General features: G+C 41.4%; 2 protein-coding genes across 3 annotated transcripts; one reads left to right on the plus strand and one right to left on the minus strand.

Moving 5' to 3' along the window:
- The first annotated feature begins 1,019 nt into the window (after positions 1-1,019).
- On the plus strand, positions 1,020-2,618 carry LOC124041888 (class E basic helix-loop-helix protein 22-like). Its single transcript, XM_046359999.1, has one exon. It carries the CDS (start codon positions 1,324-1,326, stop codon positions 2,002-2,004), a length of 681 nt encoding a protein of 226 aa, XP_046215955.1. The 5' UTR covers positions 1,020-1,323; the 3' UTR covers positions 2,005-2,618.
- Positions 2,619-2,694: 76 nt separating this feature from the next.
- On the minus strand, positions 2,695-20,591 carry LOC124041887 (cytochrome P450 7B1-like). 2 transcript variants are annotated; one of them, XM_046359997.1, is made up of 6 exons: positions 20,411-20,591; positions 10,205-10,341; positions 9,384-9,983; positions 5,809-6,015; positions 4,701-4,879; positions 2,695-4,319 (listed from the first exon to the last, which is right to left on the minus strand). In XM_046359997.1, the coding sequence occupies exons 1-6, from the start codon at positions 20,485-20,487 to the stop codon at positions 4,026-4,028; spliced, it is 1,494 nt and encodes a 497-aa protein (XP_046215953.1). In that variant the 5' UTR covers positions 20,488-20,591; the 3' UTR covers positions 2,695-4,025. The 2 variants fall into 2 exon arrangements, with proteins under 2 accessions (XP_046215953.1, XP_046215954.1); XM_046359998.1 differs by lacking the exon at positions 20,411-20,591 and adding an exon at positions 10,562-10,624.
- Between the last annotated feature and the right edge of the window lie 834 nt (positions 20,592-21,425).

Below are 21,425 nucleotides of genomic sequence, written 5' to 3' on the forward strand. Positions count from 1 at the left end.
GGAATTGACCTGTACATAACTTGCATTCTTGTGGGTTTTTTTCTTCTCATTTCTTGTTTTTCTGTCATCTGTATTACATTTATTCTGCATTGTTGGGAAAGAGCTCGCAAGTAAGCATTTCACTGTACTGTTTTACACCTGCTGTATCCTGTGCATGTGACAAAACGTGGACATACTGAGGAGAGTCCCTTGTGAATTGGATGTACCAGAAGAGATTAGGAGATGCTGGTAGTGTAGTTACAGCTGAAAGTTACGTAATCCTTCAAGGGCAGTAACATGTCCACTGCTGGTCAGCAGTCTCTTCACCTCTCCAATTTGAAAAAGTAATCGTTTTTATTATTAATGAAATTGTATAACTAATTGGTAACATCCAGACAAAAAAAGAATAAGGAAACACTAGGTCCTATACCATACCAAAATAACATTCAGCAAAGATCATCAAGTCAATGTGCCATTATGGTTAATGTATAGAAGAATAGGCTTATAGACTTTATGTTCCATCCATTGTAGCTAAGAAGTCTCATAACTGGGGCTCTACACTAAGGGAGAAGCTTATGGTATAATCAATTGTTTAGTTGAACTGGTAGATGGACTCCTTGTGAAATATGGCCCTTGTCTGGTTGATTTTGATTGATATTTGGAACTATAAAATAATTGATATTTTACAGTGTTTCCTTTTCCAAATAATTTCAAAATTATACTTTGACAGAAATATATTCATGTTCAGGCCAAATTAAGCTCATCTGACAAATAAACTCAGATGCATGGATATTATTTTATCTGAAGGCACAAACCAGTAGCCTATGGAGTAGTCCAGCATACACCTGGCCTATGCTGCCCAAAGCCACAGAGTTATCTTTACTATGCATTTAAAACAGTAGTCAAGTCAACTGATTTGTTTTATGATTTAAACCAATGATTGACACGGGATGCAACCATGATCATCAACCCTGTCATGGCAGCGCACATTAACGTAAACGATGGGCAATGGCATCACAGTGTGGCTATCTTATTACGCATGGGTTGTAGTCTCTCGATTTGGTCCATAAAATAAATGTCTCAGTACTGCCTGGAGTTAATCAAGTAGAAAACTGCCTGGCTCATGCTTTTCCTAATGTGGTGTTTCACTATCTCGTGAAGGTGAACCTCTGAGGGCGCACGGCACTGTGTCATATTAAACAATCACAGGACAAGTGTAACATCAAGATTTAGTAAAGCGGCAGGCAGAAACCAGGGCAAGAACGACTGACTCAACAGGACTGCGCACACAGAACGCTGTAGTGGCGAGACCTTCACAAAGATCCAGCGCTTGGACGCAAAAGGATGGATTCTTTCAGACCGGGCTCCAGCATAGGACTGTCTCCCTCTCCAAGAGACCGACAATCACCCATCCGTTTTGATCGGGAGCACTCACAACTGGGAACAATGGCCGGATGTCGGGCGGGAACACTTGGCTTCCCATCCGAATCGTTGTGCGTAAAGTACGGGGAATATTTAAAGAACACCGCCGCAGCAGCGGAGAGCAGTGGCGGGGAGCAGAGTCAGGATGATGACAGTGATGGCATTGGTCGGAGTGACATGGTGCTTTTTCCAGAGGAAAGGCTCATGGCATCAATGGCCAAATGTGACGCAGCAGGTAAGAAACACAAAGAGCAGAAGGTGTTGAGGCTCAACATTAACGCCCGAGAGAGGAGGAGGATGCACGACCTGAACGACGCGCTCGATGAACTGCGGTCGGTGATCCCCTACGCGCACAGCCCATCCGTACGGAAGTTATCAAAAATAGCCACTTTGCTCCTCGCCAAGAACTACATCCTCATGCAGGCACAAGCACTTGAAGAGATGAGAAGACTTGTCAGTTATCTTAACCATGGACCTGGCGTTACTGCTGCGAATACTGCTGGTGCACCCGGATTAGGGCGGTATGACCAGCAGACAGGATACCCGTTCTCTGCTGGGGTTCCGGACCCTTTCAATAGCAATGCAAATCTCTTCAATAAATAAAAATGTCAACAATAAACCTTGAACAGTTGTGTCCGACACTAACAGGGGACTTCAAGCTTCGTGAGCACAACTGAATTGACGGGATCAGCGTGACTGACAGAAGTAGTCACATATTACGAGAACATGGAGTCCTATATTATATGACTCTGTTCTGCATGGTGATTGCGTTTCGAAAATAGTTTTACAAAATCTAACTAATCTAACTAAATGACAGCTAACATGGTCAAAAATGGTTAGCCTTTCAACAAATGATGTTTAGTCCGATTTAACCATTAAGTCCTACGGTACATTTTCTTCCGTTTGATTAGATGATGTTCGATGGATAAATTGTATTGGTGACATAAGATAGATATGTTATGGTCTGTTTTCCAGTAGCCTATACCCCAATGCATGGGCTATGTACAATCAAACCAAAATTAGTTACAAAGAGCAATTGTGAATATTGGGTGAATTAATAGGTAGCCTATAGGCCTAGGTTTGATAATGATATCAATGATAGTTTTTACCGTCAAGGACTACATTGGAAGTGTTTTAATTCATTTTTAAGTGCTATTGTACATTTTGTTTTAGGCTATATATCTTTTACCCAAATAAATTCAATACAAATATTTTCATACATGTAATTTGGTCATTAATTGTGTAATTTACATTTCTCTAAATACTATTTAACAATGCAGGCATTTGACAAACTTGAATGGAATCATTTTATTACCAAGGACAGCATTAATGACAAACAACGATCAGAACGCTGTACTCACACAAGAGAGTTGGTCAAACAAAATAATTCCTCTGAGTATGAACCTTGCAGATTCACTGGATCAATTGATGGAATAGGTCACTATTGGTAAAAATTTAAGGAATACAATTACTGCCACATGCAGAACTGATTTGTCCAGTTTTAATTTATTTCATGAATTGTAAATACTCTGTAGGACTCTTGAAATAGGAAAGACATTTGAATGTATAACTTAAATGGTTGGTTATTTGGTTAATGTTATAGAAAAATGAAACTAATAAATCAGTCATGTTTTAGGGACACCACCATATTTACAACATAAAGCTTTTATCACATTGTCCTTTTACCCTGTAATATAGTTAAACTATTTGATTCAACTACTGTTGTACAGTATAGATCAGGGATGGGCAACTTTGACAGTGAAAAAATGTAAAATAATTTGAGTGCATTTCCTGCAATTCTACACATTTTGTCATGTGGTGGAGAGAAATGTTTGCCGTTTTTAATATGATATCTGAGTGAGAGTGACTAACAAAATTAATGGGGGCCCCGGTCGGTAATTCAACCACAATTACTACAGGTCAAGATAGCTGGCTAGACTAACTTACCAATCAAAAAAAATGTATTGCTGACATGAGGTAATTGAGTGACTGACATAAGAGGTGAACTGCTGATGCACAAACACATTTTGAAATTGCACCTTGTGTATTCTAATATTCTAACTCAACAGGAAGTTGAGACCCTGACAGTTCCTATTTCAAAAAATATATATAAATTAAATATTATTTCATTTTGCAACATTAATCCAGGGCCCCTATATACCCTGGTATATATGGTTTTATAATGCAAGGCATAATAAACAAACATATTTTTAGTATTCAAATAAAATACTATCTGTTATAAACAGCAAAAACTGTTAACAATTAATGGATCATTCTGTCCTATGGGATAAAACACCAAAGGTCCCTAGCTAGCAGATTCGCCAATCCTGCCCACTGTTAGAGTCTGTCCTAATATAATACATTGACAAATTAGCAATGCATTGCCGTTCAGTCAATAGCTACTTGTGTGAATAATAATCCATGTGTGTGTCCCAAATGGCACCCTATTGCCAATATAGTGCAGTACTTTTGACAAAAGCCCTATGGTTCCTGGTCTAAAGTAGTGCACTATGTAGGGAATAAATAGGATACCATTTGGGATGCATCCGATGAGAAATCAAATCCATTAGCCACACAGGGCTCAGCCCTCTAGTGTTTGTTCATATACAGATGTCCACCTCCTCTCAGGATCGACGTAGCCTGTAGCGGATCTGGACATCACTGGTAGGGAGCAGGATGCCCAGGCCAGCACGGCTGGGGTCCAGGGTACACGGCTTCTGCCCCTCCAACACCTCCATGTCAAAGTAGAGTAGCAGCAGAGAGAGGAACTGCTTTATCTCATTCACCGCAAAGTGCCTTCCTGGGCACTTAGTGGAGCCCGAGCCGAAAGACATCCGGTAGTACTTCAGCTTCTGGCCGTCCTTATAGAAGTCTCTCTTTTCCTTTCCATTTTCGATGTATCGGTCGAACTTGTAGCTCTGTCAGAGGGGTAATATAAATATGTATGTAAAACCTTTATTTTTCAGCGCCTTAAATAATAAAGGTTAATATTCTATCTTATTGCATATTCCAGGAATGTTTCCATTTTGCTTAGTCACAAATCATGGCAAGGTTATCAACAGTCACACCCAGATTACATTAGCATGCATGCAGTGACCTTCTGAAGGCCAGTGGGTGGATTCAATCTTTCACAGTCCATGCATTCTGCTCATTAATCTAACCTGTGGACACACACACCAGGTGGTGTGGGAAGGCAATTCAGCAGAACAACGAAACCCCCAGACCAGACACAGTGAAGGCGAGAGAGCCTACAGCCATTCTAGGACGCCCACAGAATCTGAACGATTGGTCTTCTTTACCTCTGGATTCTCGTAGATCCCGGGGTCCATGTGCATGCTCTGGGGATACAGGGAGATGAGATCTCCTTTCCTCACTCCAATGGAGCGCTCTCCCTCCAGCCGCAAGCTGAAGTCCTCCTGGGCCATGCGGATGTTCATGGAAGCTGAAGACAGCCGCAGACTTTCATTTATGGAGCTCTCTGAGAACACAACAGAACAGTTCAGTTAGTCACCAGAGGTATTTTGTTCTGGCCTATCTGAGGTACTTTAAAAAATATAAAAAATTTAACCTTGAGTGGCCCAGTACTGACTCACTACTGTACATACACATACTCACACAGGAGGGAAAGCTTTGAGACTTGAAGAGCTATTCGTTAGAAACATGAACTGCTCTAGCAAAATGGATAAAACACAAGCTGAATAATCATAAGTCATACATAGCTTTATTTACACATGCATACATAAAGGTATCTTGACCAGCAGTGTTTTTCATTAAAACCAATTACAATCTTAAGAGATAACACCATAGGAGAGAATAATACAAAACGTAGCTGAGTACCCCCTATCACTTATAAGAACAAACAGATGTGGAACAGATATTCCACTGTCTTCCCCTAAGGGAGATGACATCATTAGTAGTGTGAGAGAGAGGGAGCCACAGAGAATCTACACCAGTGGCATTTGTCCCTGAGCATGCAGTTGTCAGAAGAGATGAGGCTACAGTCCGCATGGTGGGTGCAGCAGTGTGATTTAATGTGACAGGTACAGAGCCTGGAGGGATTCTTTTGGGGGGTGGGGACAGGAGGATGTGCCCTAAATTGTACACACAGAGCACCTGCCACTACAGAGTAGGAGTATAATAAGAAGCCCTCTATCTGTTTGTATAGTCAGACATACAAAGGATTGGAAGGCCCTCTCGAAGCCGCACCACCATTGACTCAACTGAACCCTGTGTGCTTGGGGCGGAGACCATTTAACACAATCAGGAGAGAAAATTATATGAAAAATGCTAAGGAAATTTGGACACTGCAGACAAACCTAATCTCTTATGACAGTAGAGTAGCTGATTTGGTTCTGGGTGCTGCGATTAAGACCAACCTAACAATAATACATCATAACAATAACCTACCCAGATTCAGTAGGCTGTCCAGCTGTTCTCTGGTGAAGGTGAGGTCTCTGTTGTGGTGTGTTTCTATTCCTGAGACCTGCAGGACACCATGGATCTCCTCACGCACGACTGCAAGGGCCTCTGGGTGCGTCAGCAAGTAATACATGGCCCAGAAGGTGGCTGGGACTGTGTTTCCCACCGACGCCCATAGAATGGCAAAATGATGAGCTAGGGCAGGTAAAGGTAAGAAAGAGATATTTTAATTAAATTAAAGTTTACAGATGTTAACAAAGGTGCAGTGAAATGCTTGAGTTTCTAGCTCTCACAGTGCAGTAATACATACATAATCCCAAAAAATGCTTGAAGAAAGAAATTAGGAAATTTGAATTATTAAATATATACAAAGGTGCAGTGAAATGCTTGAGTTTCTAGCTCTCACAGTGCAGTAATACATACATAATCCCAAAAAATGCTTGAAGAAAGAAATTAAGAAATATTAGCACAAGCAATGTCAGTCTGGCACAATAAAAAAATATATACACTACCGTTCAAAGGTTTGGGGTCTCTTAGAAATGTCCTTGTTTAAAATAACATCAAATTGATCAGAAATACAGTGTAGACATTGTTAATGTTGTAAATGACTAATGTAGCTGGAAACGGCTGATTTTTAATGGAATATCTACATAGGCGTACAGAGGCCCATTATCAGCAAACATCCCTCCTGTGTTCCAATAGCGCATTGTGTTAGCTAGTCTAAGTTTATCATTTTAAAAGGCTAATTGATCATTAGAAAACCCTTGCAATTATGTTAGCACAGCTAAAAACTGTTGTTCTGATTAAAGAAGCAATACAACTGGTATTCTTTAGACTAGTTGAGTATTTTTGAGCATCAGCATTTGTGGGTTCGATTACAGGCTCAAAATGGCCAGAAACAAAGACCGTCCTTCTGAAACTCGTCAGTCTATTCTTGTTCTAAGAAATGAAGGCTATTCCATGCGAGAAATTGCCAAGAAACTGAAGATCTCGTACAACGCTGTGTACTACTCCCTTCACAGAACAGCGCAAACTGGCTCTAACCAGAATAGAAAGAGGATTGGGAGGCCCCGGTGCACAACTGAACAAGAGGACAAGTACATTAGAGTGTCTAGTTTAAGAAACAGACTAGAGGTCGACCGACTATGATTTTTCAACGCCGATACCGATTATTGGAGGACCAAACAGTCGATACAATTAATCAGCCGATTTAAAAAAATGTATTTGTAATAAATGACAATTACAACAATACTGAATGAACACTTATTTTAACTTAATATAATACATCCATAAAATCAATTTAGCCTCAAGTAAATAATTAAACATGTTCAATTTGGTTTAAATAATGTAAAAACAAAGTGTTAGAGAAGAAAGTAAAAGTGCAATATGTGCTATTTAACAAAGCTAGTGTTTCAGTTCCTTGCTCAGAACATATGAAAGCTGGTAGTTCCTTTTAACATGAGTCTTCAATATTCCCAGGTAAGAAGTTTTACGTTGTAGTTACTATAGGAATTGTAGGACTATTTCCCTCTATACCATTTGTATTTCATTAACCTTTGACTACTGGATGTTCTTATAGGCACTTTAGTATTGCCAGTGTAACAGTATAGCTTCCGTCCCTCTCCTCGCTCCTCCCTGGGCTCGAACCAGCAACACAACGACAACAGCCACCATCGAAGCAGCGTTACCCATGCAGAGCAAGGGGAACAACTACTAGAAGGCTCAGAGCAAGTGCCGTTTGAAATGCTATTAGCGCGCGCTAACTAGCTAGCCATTTCACTTCGGTTATACAAGCCTCATCTCGGGAGTTGATAGGCTTGAAGTCATAAACAGTGCAATGCTTGACGCACAACGAAGAGCTGCTGGCAAAATGCACGACAGTGCTGTTTGAATGAATGTTTACATGCCTGCTTCTGCCTACCACCGCTCAGTCAGATTTGTAGATACTTGTATCCTCAGTCAGATTATATGCAATGCAGGACACGCTAGATAATACCTAGTAATATCAACAACCATGTATAGTTAACTAGTGATTATGATTGATTGTTTTTTATAAAGATAAGTTTAATGCTAGCTAGCAACTTACCTTGGCTTACTGCATTCGCGTAACAGGCAGTCTCCTTGTGGAGTGCAACGAGAGAGAGAGAGGCATGTCGTTATTGCGTTGGACTAGTTAACTGTAAGGTTGCAAGATTGGATCCCCCGAGCTGACAAGGTGAAAATCTGTTGTTCTGCCCCTGAACAAGGCAGTTAACCCACCGTTCCTAGGGAGTCATTGAAAATAAGCATGTGTTCTTAACTGAATTGCCTAGTTAAATTAAGAAAAATACCAAAAAATAAATAAATCGGCGCCCAAAAATACCAATTTCCGATTGTTATGAAAATTTGAAATCGGCCCTAATTAAATTGGCCATTCCGATTAATCGGTCGACCTCTAAAACAGACGCCTCACAAGTCCTCAACTGGCAGCTTCATTAAATAGTACCTGCAAAACACCAGTTTCAACGTCAAGTGAGGAGGCGCCTCCGGGATGCTGGCCTTCTAGGCAGCATTGCAAAGAAAAAGCCACATCTCAGACTGGACAATAAAAAGAAAAGTTTAAGATGGGCAAAATAACAGAGACACTGGACAGAGGAACTCTGCCTAAAAGGCCAGCATCCCGGAGTCACCTCTTCACTGTTGACATTAAGACTAAGGTACCACGTTCATCTGTACAAACAATAGTAGGCACTGCTCCAAAACCGCCATTTAAAAAAGCCAGATTACGGTTTGCAACTACACATGGGGACAAAGATCGGTCAGGATGTTAAAGCTTGGTTGCAAATGGGTCTTCCAAATGGACAATGACCCCAAGCATACTTTCAAAGTTGTGGCAAAATGGCTTAAGGACAACAAAGTCAAGGTATTGGAGTGGCCATCACAAAGCCCTGACCTCAATCCTATAGAACATTTGTGGGCAGAACTGAAAAAGCGTGTGCGAGCATGGAGGCCTACAAACCTGACTCAGTTACACCAGCTCCGTCAGGAGGAATGGGCCAAAACTCACTCAACTTATTGTGGGAAGCTTATGGAAGGCTACCCGAAATGTTTGACCAAAGTTAAACCATTTAAAGGCAATGCTACCAAATACTAATTGAGTGCATGTAAACTTCTGATCCACTGGGAATGTGATGAAATAAATAAAAGCTCAAATAAATCTCTACTATTATTGTGACATTTCACATTCTTAAAATAAAGTGGTGATCCTAACTGACCTGAGACAGGTGATTTTGTACTAGGATTAAATGTTAGGAATTGTGAAAAACTGAGATTAAATGTATTTGGCTAAGGTGTATGTAAACTTCCGACATCAACTGTACATAGGGCAGCAGTCTCCAAGGTGCAGGGTACAGTACCCGGGTGGTAGCCGGCTAGCAACAGTGACTCAGGGCAGGGTATTGTGTGAGAGATACCCAGAGTTACTCGGTAGGAGTTACAACTGAGGTTTGGAATGTCCTTGTTGAAGTCAAAGTAGAACATTTTATGTTGTAGGTGTATACAGAGAGAAAAGCATCTGTGTTTACCTGCTTTATCGACATCTCCCAAGGAGTCATACTGTTCAAGCACTGCTGCTCTTTCCTTTATGAACCCTGAGGTGTTGGACCATCCAGACATTCTCTGAGGGTGGAAGTAGTTGATCAGTTTATCCCGAGTGGCCTTGGTTCCTCCCAGCAGAGAGATGGGGATCCTGGCGATGAGGAGGGGAAACATGGTGTCGAACTTGACAAAGTCCTCTCGAAGCGTCACCATTCCGCTGTGTCTGCTGGAATGGGCAGGCTTGCCAAACAGGGTCAGGAAAGTAGCCTCAAACATGATTGAATTGCAGAGTTGGTACACACTTTCAGTCCTCCACTCGCTCTCCCCAGTAAGGTAGTCTTGTCGGAACACAAACATGAGATTTCCCATCAAGCTCTCTGTCAGGTTATTGAGGTTGTCGCCCTGTAGAAGGTGGAAGGACCTCTGGATGTGCTCGCTCATACCGGGGAACTTTCCGCTCCCGACGGGGGGGTAGCCGAACGTCACGGGGGCCACTTGGTCAGAAAACTCATGGAAGTCCAGCTGTTTGCCATGTTTGATGACATACGGATACAGTAACGGATTCATTATGAAGGTCATGTATTTGCCTGAAGGGGAAATGTGAGGACAGGATTGTATTTCAATAGACATGAAACGTGTGTAATATACTGTCTAATCATATTGTTAGTAACTTTACTGTTTTTAAAGACCATTTAAAGAGGATTATTTCGTAAGAAGCACAATACATATACATTTCATCAAAATTCCTTTGATCCTTTTTTAACCATACTATGATCAAATGTATACATTAAACACCACTATTACCCACCAGCAATCAGCACAGTAAATACATCTCCATGTTTCTCCTTATGCACTGCCAGAAATCTATGTGCATTCTTCCCAAACTCCAAAGCCTTTCCAAGGAACGGGATCCAACCATTTATAAGTGGAGGCTCCCCATCTCTCCTATAATAGAGAAGAACATAAGAAATGTGTATTTTACATTAGGTAAAAACAGATACAGTATGTCATATCAAAAAATATATCCATCAAAAATCTTTCAGATGAAATAAGAGAAAACATAGATCTGACTGATTCAAATACAATATAAATGCAAGCCTAAGTGATTAGAACTTAAGGACAAAGAAACTAAACATCTTTGCAATATTCATGAGACAAGGCGTACCATGTGATCAGGGGTCTCCCAAAACTTCAAGGTGGATTGGTAGCAGCTACAACTCTCCTTTACCACATACAGTGTAACAACAAAAAAATACAGCAGCTACTGGTCAGCAAGGTATACTGAAGAAATCATTTAAAACCTGAAAACACAGACATGACACAGAGCATCATCTCAGGCCGAATTAGCTGACAGAGCAGGAATCACTCCAGGTTTACAAAGAGTATGCAGCTCAAACAGCTGTATCTTAAGTGAATGCAGATGGGAAACAATTACAAAGGCAACATAGGAGTGAGTCCTGCATAGCAATGTCATAGCTCAGAGCGATTCCAGGAAGAGTGAGCTGATTATTTTCCCAAGAAAATAACAAGGGTGGCAGGGTAGCCTAGTGGTTAGAGTGTTGGACTAGTGGCCGGAAGGTTGCAAGTTCAAATCCCCGAGCTGACAAGGTCGTTCTGTCATTCTGCCCCTGAACAGGCAGTTAACCCACTGTTCCTAGGCTGTCATTGAAAATAAGAATTTGTTCTTAACTGACTTGCCTAGTTAAATAAAGGTAAATTAAAACAAATCTTTCACTATCCTATGGTTCAAATGAATTATTATCTTCCTATCCGTATGAGCTCCCTTTGAGGCTCATCACATGGTTTATTTTATTTTCAAATCAACAAGCTTTGACAAACATTTGCCATTTAAGGATATCAGAATCAGAGGCAACAAAAATATGTTTCTGTCCCTAGGCCAAGGAATGTCATGATGGGCTATTAATAACTGTGGTGTTGGCGGGTGCAGAACAACCATGCATTAGATTTGGCCTAAAGAAATGCTGGGGGCAATTTGTTGATCCTGTCAACAGGACTTATCCACCCACACACACACACACACACACACACGACAGGCCTAATATTTACTCCACTTTAAAGCTAGGCTTAAGCACAGGACATTATTTCTCCTTTATTGTGGATGATCTTGCGGAAGTGGCCAGAAAACTAATACAAAACTAGCTGCTTCAAAAAGCTATTATCAAATATTTTACTCACACTTTACGTAGAAGGGTGATATGTAAATCAAATCCAATTTTATTTGTCACATACACATGGTTAGCAGATGTTAATGCGAGTGTAGCAAAATGCTTGTGCTTCTAGTTCCGACAATGCAGTGATAACCAACAAATAATCTAACTAACAATTCCAAAACTACTGTCTTATACACAGTGTAAGGGGATAAAGAATATGTACATAAGGATATATGAATGAGTGATGGTACAGAGCAGCATACAGTAGATGGTATCGAGTACAGTAAATACATATGAGATGAGTATGTAGACAAAGTAAACAAAGTGGCATAGTTAAAGTGGCTAGTGATATATTTACATAATTTCCCATCAATTCCAATTATTAGAGTGGCTGGAGTTGGGTCAGTGTCAATGACAGTGTGTTGGCAGCAGCCACTCAATGTTAGTGGTGGCTGTTTAACAGTCTGATAGCCTTGAGATAGAAGCTGTTTTTCAGTCTCTCGGTCCCAGCTTTGATGCACCTGTACTGACCTCCCTTCTGGATGATAGCGGGGTGAACAGGCAGTGGCTCGGGTGGTTGATTTCCTTGATGATCTTTATGGCCTTCCTGTAACATCGGGTGGTGTAGGTGTCCTGGAGGGCAGGTAATTTGCCCCCGATGTGCAGACCTCACTACCCTCTGGAGAGCCTTACGGTTGAGGGTGGAGCAGTTGCCGTACCAGGTGGTGATACAGCCCGCCAGGATGCTCTCGATTGTGCATCTGTAGAAGTTTGTGAGTGCTTTTGGTGACAAGCCAAATTTCTTTGCGCTGCTGCGCCTTCTTCACGACGCTGTCAGTGTGAGTGGACCAATTCAGTTTGTCTGTGATGTGTATGCCGAGGAACTTAAAACTCTCCACTACTGTTCCATCGATGTGGATAGGGGGGTGTTCCCTCTGCTGTTTCCTGAAGTCCACAATCATCTCCTTAGTTTTGTTGACGTTGAGTGTGAGGTTATTTTCCTGACACCACACTCCGAGGGCCCTCACCTCCTCCCTGTAGGCTGTCTCGTCGTTGTTGGTAATCAAGCCTACCACGGTTGTGTCGTCCGCAAACTTGATGATTGAGTTGGAGGCGTGTGTGGCCACGCAGTCGTGGGCGAACAGGGAGTACAGGAGAGGGCTCAGAACGCACCCTTGTGGGGCCCCCGTGTTGAGGATCAGCGGGGAGGAGATGTTGTTGCCTAACCTCACCACCTGGGGGCGGCCCGTCAGGAAGTCCAGTACCCAGTTGCACAGGGCGGGGTCGAGACCCAGGGTCTCGAGCTTGATGACGAGCTTGGAGGGTACTATGGTGTTAAATGCCGAGCTGTAGTCGATGAACAGCATTCTCACATAGGTATTCCTCTTGTCCAGGTGGGTTAGGGCAGTGTGCAGTGTGGTTGAGATTGCATCGTCTGTGGACCTATTTGGGCGGTGAGCAAATTGGAGTGGGTCTAGGGTGTCAGGTAGGGTGGAGGTGATATGGTCCTTGACTAGTCTCTCAAAGCACTTCATGATGACGGAAGTGAGTGCTACGGGGCGGTAGTCGTTTAGCTCAGTTACCTTAGCTTTCTTGGGAACAGGAACAATGGTGGCCCTCTTGAAGCATGTGGGAACAGCAGACTGGTATAGGGATTGATTGAATATGTCCGTAAACACACCGGCCAGCTGGTCTGCGCATGCTCTGAGGGCGCGGCTGGGGATGCCGTCTGGACCTGCAGCCTTGCGAGAGTTAACACGTTTAAATGTCTTACTCACCTCGGCTGCAGTGAAGGAGAGACCGCATGTTTTCGTTGCAGGCCGTGTCAGTGGCACTGTATTGTCCTCAAAGCGGGCGAAAAAGTTATTTAGTCTGCCTGGGAGCAAGACATCCTGGTCCGTGACTGGGCTGGGTTTCTTCTTGTAGTCCGTGATTGACTGTAGACCCTGCCACATGCCTCTTGTGTCTGAGCCATTGAATTGAGATTCCACTTTGTCTCTGTACTGACGCTTAGCTTGTTTAATAGCCTTGCGGAGGGAATAGCTGCACTGTTTGTATTCGGTCATGTTGCCAGACACCTTGCCATGATTGAAAGCAGTGGTTCGCGCTTTCAGTTTCACGCGAATGCTGCCATCAATCCATGGTTTCTGGTTAGGGAATGTTTTTATCGTTGCTATGGGAACGACATCTTCGATGCACGTTCTAATGAACTCGCACACCGAATCAGCGTATTCGTCAATATTTTTATCTGACGCAATACGAAACATGTCCCAGTCCACGTGATGGAAGCAGTCTTGGAGTGTGGAGTCAGCTTAGTTTGACCAGCGTTGGACAGACCTCAGCGTGGGGGCCTCTTGTTTGAGTTTCTGCCTGTAGGCAGGGATCAGCAAAATGGAGTCATGGTCAGCTTTTCCGAAAGGGGGGGTGGGGCAGGGCCATATATGCGTCGCGGAAGTTAGAGTAACAATGATCCAAGGTTTTACCACCCCTGGTTGTGCAATCGATATGCTGATAAAATTTAGGGAGTCTTGTTTTCAGATTAGCTTTGTTAAAATCCCCAGCTACAATGAATGCAGCCTCCGGATAAATGGTTTCCAGTTTGCAAAGAGTTAAATAAAGTTCGTTCAGAGCCATCGATGTGATAGCTGGGGGGGGGGGATATACGGCTGTGATTATAATCGAAGAGAATTCTCTTGGAAGATAATGCGGTCTACATTTGATTGTGTGGAATTCTAAATCAGGTGAACAGAAGGATTTGAGTTCCTGTATGTTTCCTTCATCACACCATGTCTCTTTAGTCATGAGGCATACGCCCCCGCCACTCTTCTTACCAGAAAGATGTTTGTTTCTGTCGGCGCGATGCGTGGAGAAACCCGTTGGCTGCACCGCATCGGATAGCGTCTCTCCAGTGAGCCATGTTTCCGTGAAGCAGAGAACGTTGCAGTCTCTGATGTCCCTCTGGAATGCCACCCTTGCTCGGATTTCGTCAACCTTGTTGTCAAGAGACTGGACATTGGCAAGAAGAATGCTGGGGAGTGGTGCGCGATGTGCCCGTGTCCTGAGTCTGACCAGAAGACCGCCTCGTTTCCCTCTTTTTCTGAGTCGTTTTCTTGGGTCGCTGCATGCGATCCATTCCGTTGTCCTGTTTGTAAGGCAGAACACAGGATCCGCGTCGCGGAAAACATATTCTTGGTCGTTCTAATGGTGAGTTGACGCTGATCTTATATTCAGTAGTTCTTCTCGACTGCATGTAATGAAACCTAAGATGACCTGGGGTACTAATGTAAGAAATAACACATAAAAAAACAAAACACTGCATAGTTTCCTAGGAACGCGAAGCGAGGCGGCCATCTCTGTCGGCGCCGGAAGTGTAAGCATGTAGCATTCATAACGCTTTTATATGCATGACATAGAATCATAATGCCCTTCATATTATGATCTTTGAAGCATAGGGATATGTTTACCAATCAGGATTCATTTGACCAGTTAGGAGGTAGAGCTGGTGAGACATTTGCTTATATAGTCTATAGCCACGGGGTGTGTACACTAGACTATTAGCATACAGTGGCTGACCTAGGGGCACAATGTTACCCGTCATCTTATCCCATCTTTGCCCTATAGACACACAATGTCAGTGGGTTATCATACTGATGAAATTGAGGCAACATTGTAAGGTGCATTATCCTACAAAGCATTGTGCCATTGAAAACAAATAGATAAGCTAACTGTTACATCATCCTTCCTTTGCTGTATATTTGTTTTTGGAAACACATCTTATGCAAGGAAGTATTTGTGTATCTGGAGCTGACTTGGTGCAGCACAGATCAGTCTTCATTGCCACAAAATAATGCATGAGATCAACAAAACAATACTAATCTGTGCAACATCAGTGCTAAACTAATATGTGTGCTTATCCATCCCAGGGCTAGTGTGGAGAGAGCGGGTCATGAGACGATCTGCTATCTGTGAGACCTCAAGCTGACAAGTCTCAGCCCAGGCTTACTTGTTGTTTCTATGCTTGTGCCCCCCCACCTAGTCCACACTACTGCCTGCCAGCCACTTGTCAGAAGCAATCAGGGAGTCTGATAGTGTCTGCCAGCAGTGAGCACATTTGAAGAGGCCAGCATCAGAATATGCATCAGTAACAATATTAGAACAGATGTCCACATAGCAGTGTATCAATTAGACCGCTTCTTCCTGATTCGGCTCATAACGCGGCTCGAACCCAGGACATCTGCCTTGCTCGTACACCTGACTAGGGCTTTTACAGTGACCGTATTACCGCCACACCTGCGGTCAAATTCCACCCTGATCGTTTAGTCACGGTTATTAGGCTTCTCCAAGCTACGATGCTGCTGATCATTAGTAGCCTACCAAACTCACTAACTGCCTGGTACTCAGCACTCTATTGTCCCTCTAATCACTCTGACATCAAGCAAAATCTAATCAAACATTTCACGAGAGCCCATGTTGCACAACATTTCTATAGGCTATGCAAAAAAAATCTAATCAAAAAAGAGCATCCTATCCGCTTTCTATAGGCTAGGTCTACTATATATTTTTCTCAACATTCCTAATATTAAACACATTGCTTCTCTTTACAACTGGAGTACAGCCTACCTGGCTGGCATGAAAATAAACCACGGGGAAAAGCCTCCTCCATTCGCTATTTAAGTACATAGATGACGTATTGTTTTCCCCCTACCCCCTGCTTCGAGACAGGTGCATGATAATGGCCCATTGTAAATCCCCAAAAATGTACACATATTATTTAGTATATGTAAAGACAAGATGAAATGAAGAATAGTCTGATGGGTGACAATATTAGCCTAGTACTTGTGAATGATGCTCCAGCTTGTGTGCAGTAAGGCAAGAAACGGCACATGCCTTTTTTGGGGTACTTTTTCAAATCATAGTCCCACACCTCATGTAGCCTAGCCCATAGGCTTATATGTTTTGGTAAAGTTTGTATCACAATTAAAGTGGCCAAATAACTTTAAATAACTTAAAATTAAGCACAATCGGTGTAGAGCCTAATAAGCAGTTTCAAGTTTGGGGAAGATCATTTTCACTATGGGGGATGGGATAGTAAATTGACATAGCCTAGTGCTTTTGCTGTTTGTTAAGCCTACTCATCTTCTTGGCGGACGAAAAGTAAAACGTGGAAAGTTGTATAATTATTATATTCAGCCCAAAGGCACAAGGGCCACAAAAGGCAAGGATTTTTTTGGGGGGGTGGGGGGGATTACATCCACACAAATGGGATGCCACTGGGAAATTTGAGGTTTTATCAAGTACTTGTCAAATTGTGAATAAGAGACTGATGAAGTGTGTACAGCCAGCACAAAAAAAGCAGAGCTCATGCCTTTCATGCAACTTATTTCAAATCATTAGAGTCGCATCATGCAGCCTTACAATGTATTAAAAATCAAAACATATAGCCCAACGTATGTATCACAACTAAAGTTGGATAAATACCTAAATTAAGCATATAGGAGGACCTGTTTATTTCTCTTAGTGATAGCCCCCCTTTTACATTTTTTTATTCTAAATGTCATACCCAAATCTAACTGCCTGTAGCTCAAGTCCTATGTGGACAACTACAAATACAGAGGTGTCTGGTTAGACTGAACTCTCCTTCCAGGCTCACATTAAGCATCTCAAATCCAAAATTAAATCTAGATTCGGCTTCCTATTTCGCAACAAAGCATCCTTCACTAATGCTGCCAAACATACCCTAGTAAAACTGACCATCCTACCGATCCTTGACTTCGGCGATGTAATTTACAAAATAGCCTCCAACACTCTACTTAGCAAATTGGATGTAGTCTATCATAGTGCCATCTGTTTTTGTATACACTACCCACCACTGCGACCTGTACGCTCTCGTTGGCTGGCCCTCGCTTAATATTAGTCTCCAAACCCACTGGCTCCAAGTCATCTATAAGTCATTGCTAGGTAAAGCCGTGCCTTATCTCAGCTCACCTGTCACCATAGCAGCACCCACCCGTAGCACGCGCTGAAGCAGGTATATTTCACTGGTCACCCCCAAAGCCAACTCTTACTTTGGCCACCTTTCCTTCCAGTGCTCTGCTGCCAATGACTGGAACGAATTGCAAAACAATCAATGGAGCTGGAGATTTATATCTCCCTCACTAACTTTAAGCATCAGCTGTCAGAGCAGCTTACCGATCATGGCACCTGTACATAGCCCATCTGTAAAGAGCCCACCCAACTACCTCATCCCCATATTGTTTTTTTGTTGCACCTTTGCACCCCAGTATCTCTACTTGCACATTCATCTTCTGCCCATCTATCACTCGAGTGTTTAATTGCTAAATTGTAATTATTTCGCCGCTATGGCCTATTTATTGCTTTACCTCCCTAATCTGACTACATTTTAGATGTCGACAATTAATCGGAAAGCCCTATTAATTAGGGCTGATTTCAAGTTTTCATAACAATAGGTCATCGGCATTTTTGGACACAGATCATGGCCGATTACATTGCATTCCACGAGGAGACTGCGTGGCAGGCTGACTACCTGTTATGGGAGTGCAGCAAGGAGCCAAGGTACGGTGCTAGCTAGCATTAAACACATGTTATAAAAAACAATCAATCTTAACATAATCACTAGTTAATTACACATGGTTGATGATATTACTAGTTTATCTAGCTTGTCCTGTGTTGCATATAATCGATGCGGTGCCGCGCAGTCACGAAAAAAGCACTGTTGTTCCACCAATGTGTACCGAACCATAAACATCAACACCTTTCTTAAAAATCAATACACAAGTATATATATATGCAGCAGTTTGGGCCGCCTGGCTCGTTGCGAACTGTGTTTGGACCATTTCTTCCTAATAAAGACAGCCAACTTTGCCAAACGGGGGATGATTTAACAAAAGAGCATTTGTGAAAAAAAGCACAATCGGTGCATGAATGTACCTAACCATAAACATCAATGCTTTTCTTAAAATCAATACACAGAAGTATATTCTTTTAAACCCGCATATTTAGTTAAAAGAAATTCATGTTAGCAGGCAATATTAAACTAGGGAAACTGTCTTGCATTCATTGCATGCAGAGTCAGGTTATATGCAACAGTTTGGGCCGCCTGGCTCGTTGCGAACTAATTTGCCAGAAATCTACGTAAGTATGACATAACATTGAAGGTTGTGCAATGTAACAGCAATATTTAGACTTATGGATGCCACCCATTAGATAAAATACAGAACGGTTCCGTATTTCCGCATTTTACCATATTAATGACCTATGGCTTGTATTTCTGTGTGTTATGATATTATAATTAAGTCTATGATTTGATAGAGCAGTCTGACCGAGCAGTGGTAGCAGCAGCAGGCTCGTAAGCATTCATTCAAACAGCACTTACCTGCGTTTGCCAGCAGCTCTTCGCTTCAAGCATTGCGCGGTTTATGACTTCAAGCCTATCAACTCTCGAGATTAGGCTGGCAATACTAAAGTACCTATTAGAACATCCAATAGTCAAAGGTATATGAAATTCAAATGGTATAGAGAGAAATAGTCCCTATAATAACTACAACCTAAAACTTCTTACCTGGGAATATTGAAGACTCGTGTTAAAAGGAACCACCAGCTTTCATATGTTCTCATGTTCTGAGCAAGGAACTTAAACATGAGCTTTTTTACAAGGCATATTGCACTTTTACTTTCTTCTCTAACACTTTGTTTTTGCATTATTTAAACCAAATTGAACATGTTTCATTATTTATTTGAGACTAAAATGATTTTATTGATGTATTATATTAAGTTAAAATAAAATAAGTGTTCATTGTTCATTCAGCATTTTTGTAATTGTCATTATTACAAATAAATATATTTTTAAAATTATAATAATAAACATTTTATTTTAAAAAATGTAGCAGTACCGGCTTTTTTTGGTCCTCCAATAATCGGTATCGGCGTTGGAAAATCATAATCGGTCGACCTCTACTACATTTGCACACACTGTATATAGACTTGTCTGTTGTGTGATTGACTGTACGTTTGTTTATCCTATGTGTAACTCTTTGTTGTTTGTGTCACACTGCTATGCTTTATCTTGGCCAGTTCGCAGTTGTAAATGAGAACTTATTCTCAACTAGCCTACCTGATTAAATAAAGGTGAAATCATAAAAAATAAAAAAATAAACATTTAAATGGTCTCAAAACTTCAAGTTTTGAGAACAAAGAGTTACACATTACACCTATCTGGTACTCCATGCAGTCTGCTCTAGACTATAGAGCAAACGCTCATTAGTATTAGTATTAGAAATAGTTCAAATGGTATTTTAACCCACCAGGTCTGATCCTCAAATCAAATCCTGTGTCTCTGCTAAATGACTCAAATTTACAAAATGTAAGACATTCATTAACTACAACCCACTGTATTAGAAAGTGGATTATGCAAATTATGGTCAAAGAGCAAATTCAGTGGTATACATAGGCTGATGCCATAGAATATTTACATTGTTACAATACTATCTATATCCCTCAAATTCGGGTCTAGAACTTAAAGCCCATTGTCCCTCTCTAATCAGGGACTGTGAACTTGTCTAAAATGTACACACATATGAGTGTGCCGAATTTGAAAAAGGCTTCTCATGTTCTTACACAAGTCTGACGCTTTGTCACAATAATCGATTGCTTGATATTAGTCACATAAAGAAAGAACGTGTGTTTAAAAAAAACTTGGCCAGGATTCTCCAACAAATATGTTGATCAACTTCAAGGGTTTAGACAAAAGTTTAATTCCTAACATACAGCAACCAACGCGAGCACCAATAAAATTTAAATAAACTATGAATTCATCCACCACTTGCCTTGTTCTCCTGAATCGCACGCTGAGTAAGTAGAGCGCCAAAAAGCCAAGAAACAATGGTAAAACAAACTCTAACATTTCGTTTGGAAATGATCATACACTCCACAATAAATAAAGCCAAGGGAAGTTGTAATCGACAGCTGAAATCAACTGGTCTCAGTCCTACTGGTCAATTTGTTGCTGAAAGTTGCTAAATGACGTTATGATGTTATGACGCGATGAAGTCATTTCGTAATAACGTAAAACTGCGTCATTACGTAGAATACATACTAATGTTTACTCAAATTGACTGGCCATCTCGGCGAAAAATATGATTTTATATATATATATGCCATTTAGCAGACGCTTTTATCCAAAGCGACTTACAGTCATGTGTGCATACATTCTACGTATGGGTGGTCCCGGGAATCGAACCCACTACCCTGGCGTTACAAGCGCCATGCTCTACCAACTGAGCTACAGAAGGACCATTTGACATTTGTTAGTTTAGATTTGTTTGTTTGTTATCATATATTTCTATTTGTAAAAGTAATATAAACACAACGTATTTGATATGATCACATTTTTATTTTTAAATACAACACATTGAATGATTGAACAATTACACATTATTGAACAATTACATTTTATTTATTTTCTTTTTAACTAGTAAACCTACACATTCTGAACAATTATAGTTTTAAGCAGTGTATTGGTAGATAGTTAACATGCTACCTAACTGATCAACAATTATAGGTACAGGCTAATAACAAGGTACAGTTTATACAGTGGGGCAAAAAAAGTATTTAGTCAGCCACCAATTGTGCAAGTTCTCCCACTTAAAAAGATGAGAGAGGCCTGTAATTTTCATCATAGGTACACTTAAACTATGACAGACAAAATGAGGGGGGAAAAATCCAGAAAATCACATTGTAGGATTTTTAATGAATTGATTTGCAAATTAATTTTGTGTCATTTAGAGGGGAAAAGTGTGCATTTTGGCATTTGGGTCACTTTTCAAAAGTTGCTAAAAGTTC

The sequence above is a fragment of the Oncorhynchus gorbuscha genome, linkage group LG08, assembly GCF_021184085.1.
Source record: "Oncorhynchus gorbuscha isolate QuinsamMale2020 ecotype Even-year linkage group LG08, OgorEven_v1.0, whole genome shotgun sequence".
NCBI classification, from domain to species: domain Eukaryota; kingdom Metazoa; phylum Chordata; class Actinopteri; order Salmoniformes; family Salmonidae; genus Oncorhynchus; species Oncorhynchus gorbuscha.

Excerpts from the sequence above, each read along its gene's own strand:
- LOC124041888 (XM_046359999.1), top strand. The coding sequence starts at position 1,324 with ATGGATTCTTTCAGACCGGGCTCCAGCATAGGACTGTCTCCCTCTCCA.
- LOC124041887 (XM_046359997.1), bottom strand. The coding sequence starts at position 20,487 with ATGTTAGAGTTTGTTTTACCATTGTTTCTTGGCTTTTTGGCGCTCTAC. Across the intron at positions 9,984-10,204 it reads ATTTACTGTGCTGATTGCTG|GCAAATACATGACCTTCATA; the intron begins GTGGGTAATAGT and ends TTTCCCCTTCAG. Across the intron at positions 4,880-5,808 it reads GGACAGCCTACTGAATCTGG|AGAGCTCCATAAATGAAAGT; the intron begins GTAGGTTATTGT and ends TTGTGTTCTCAG.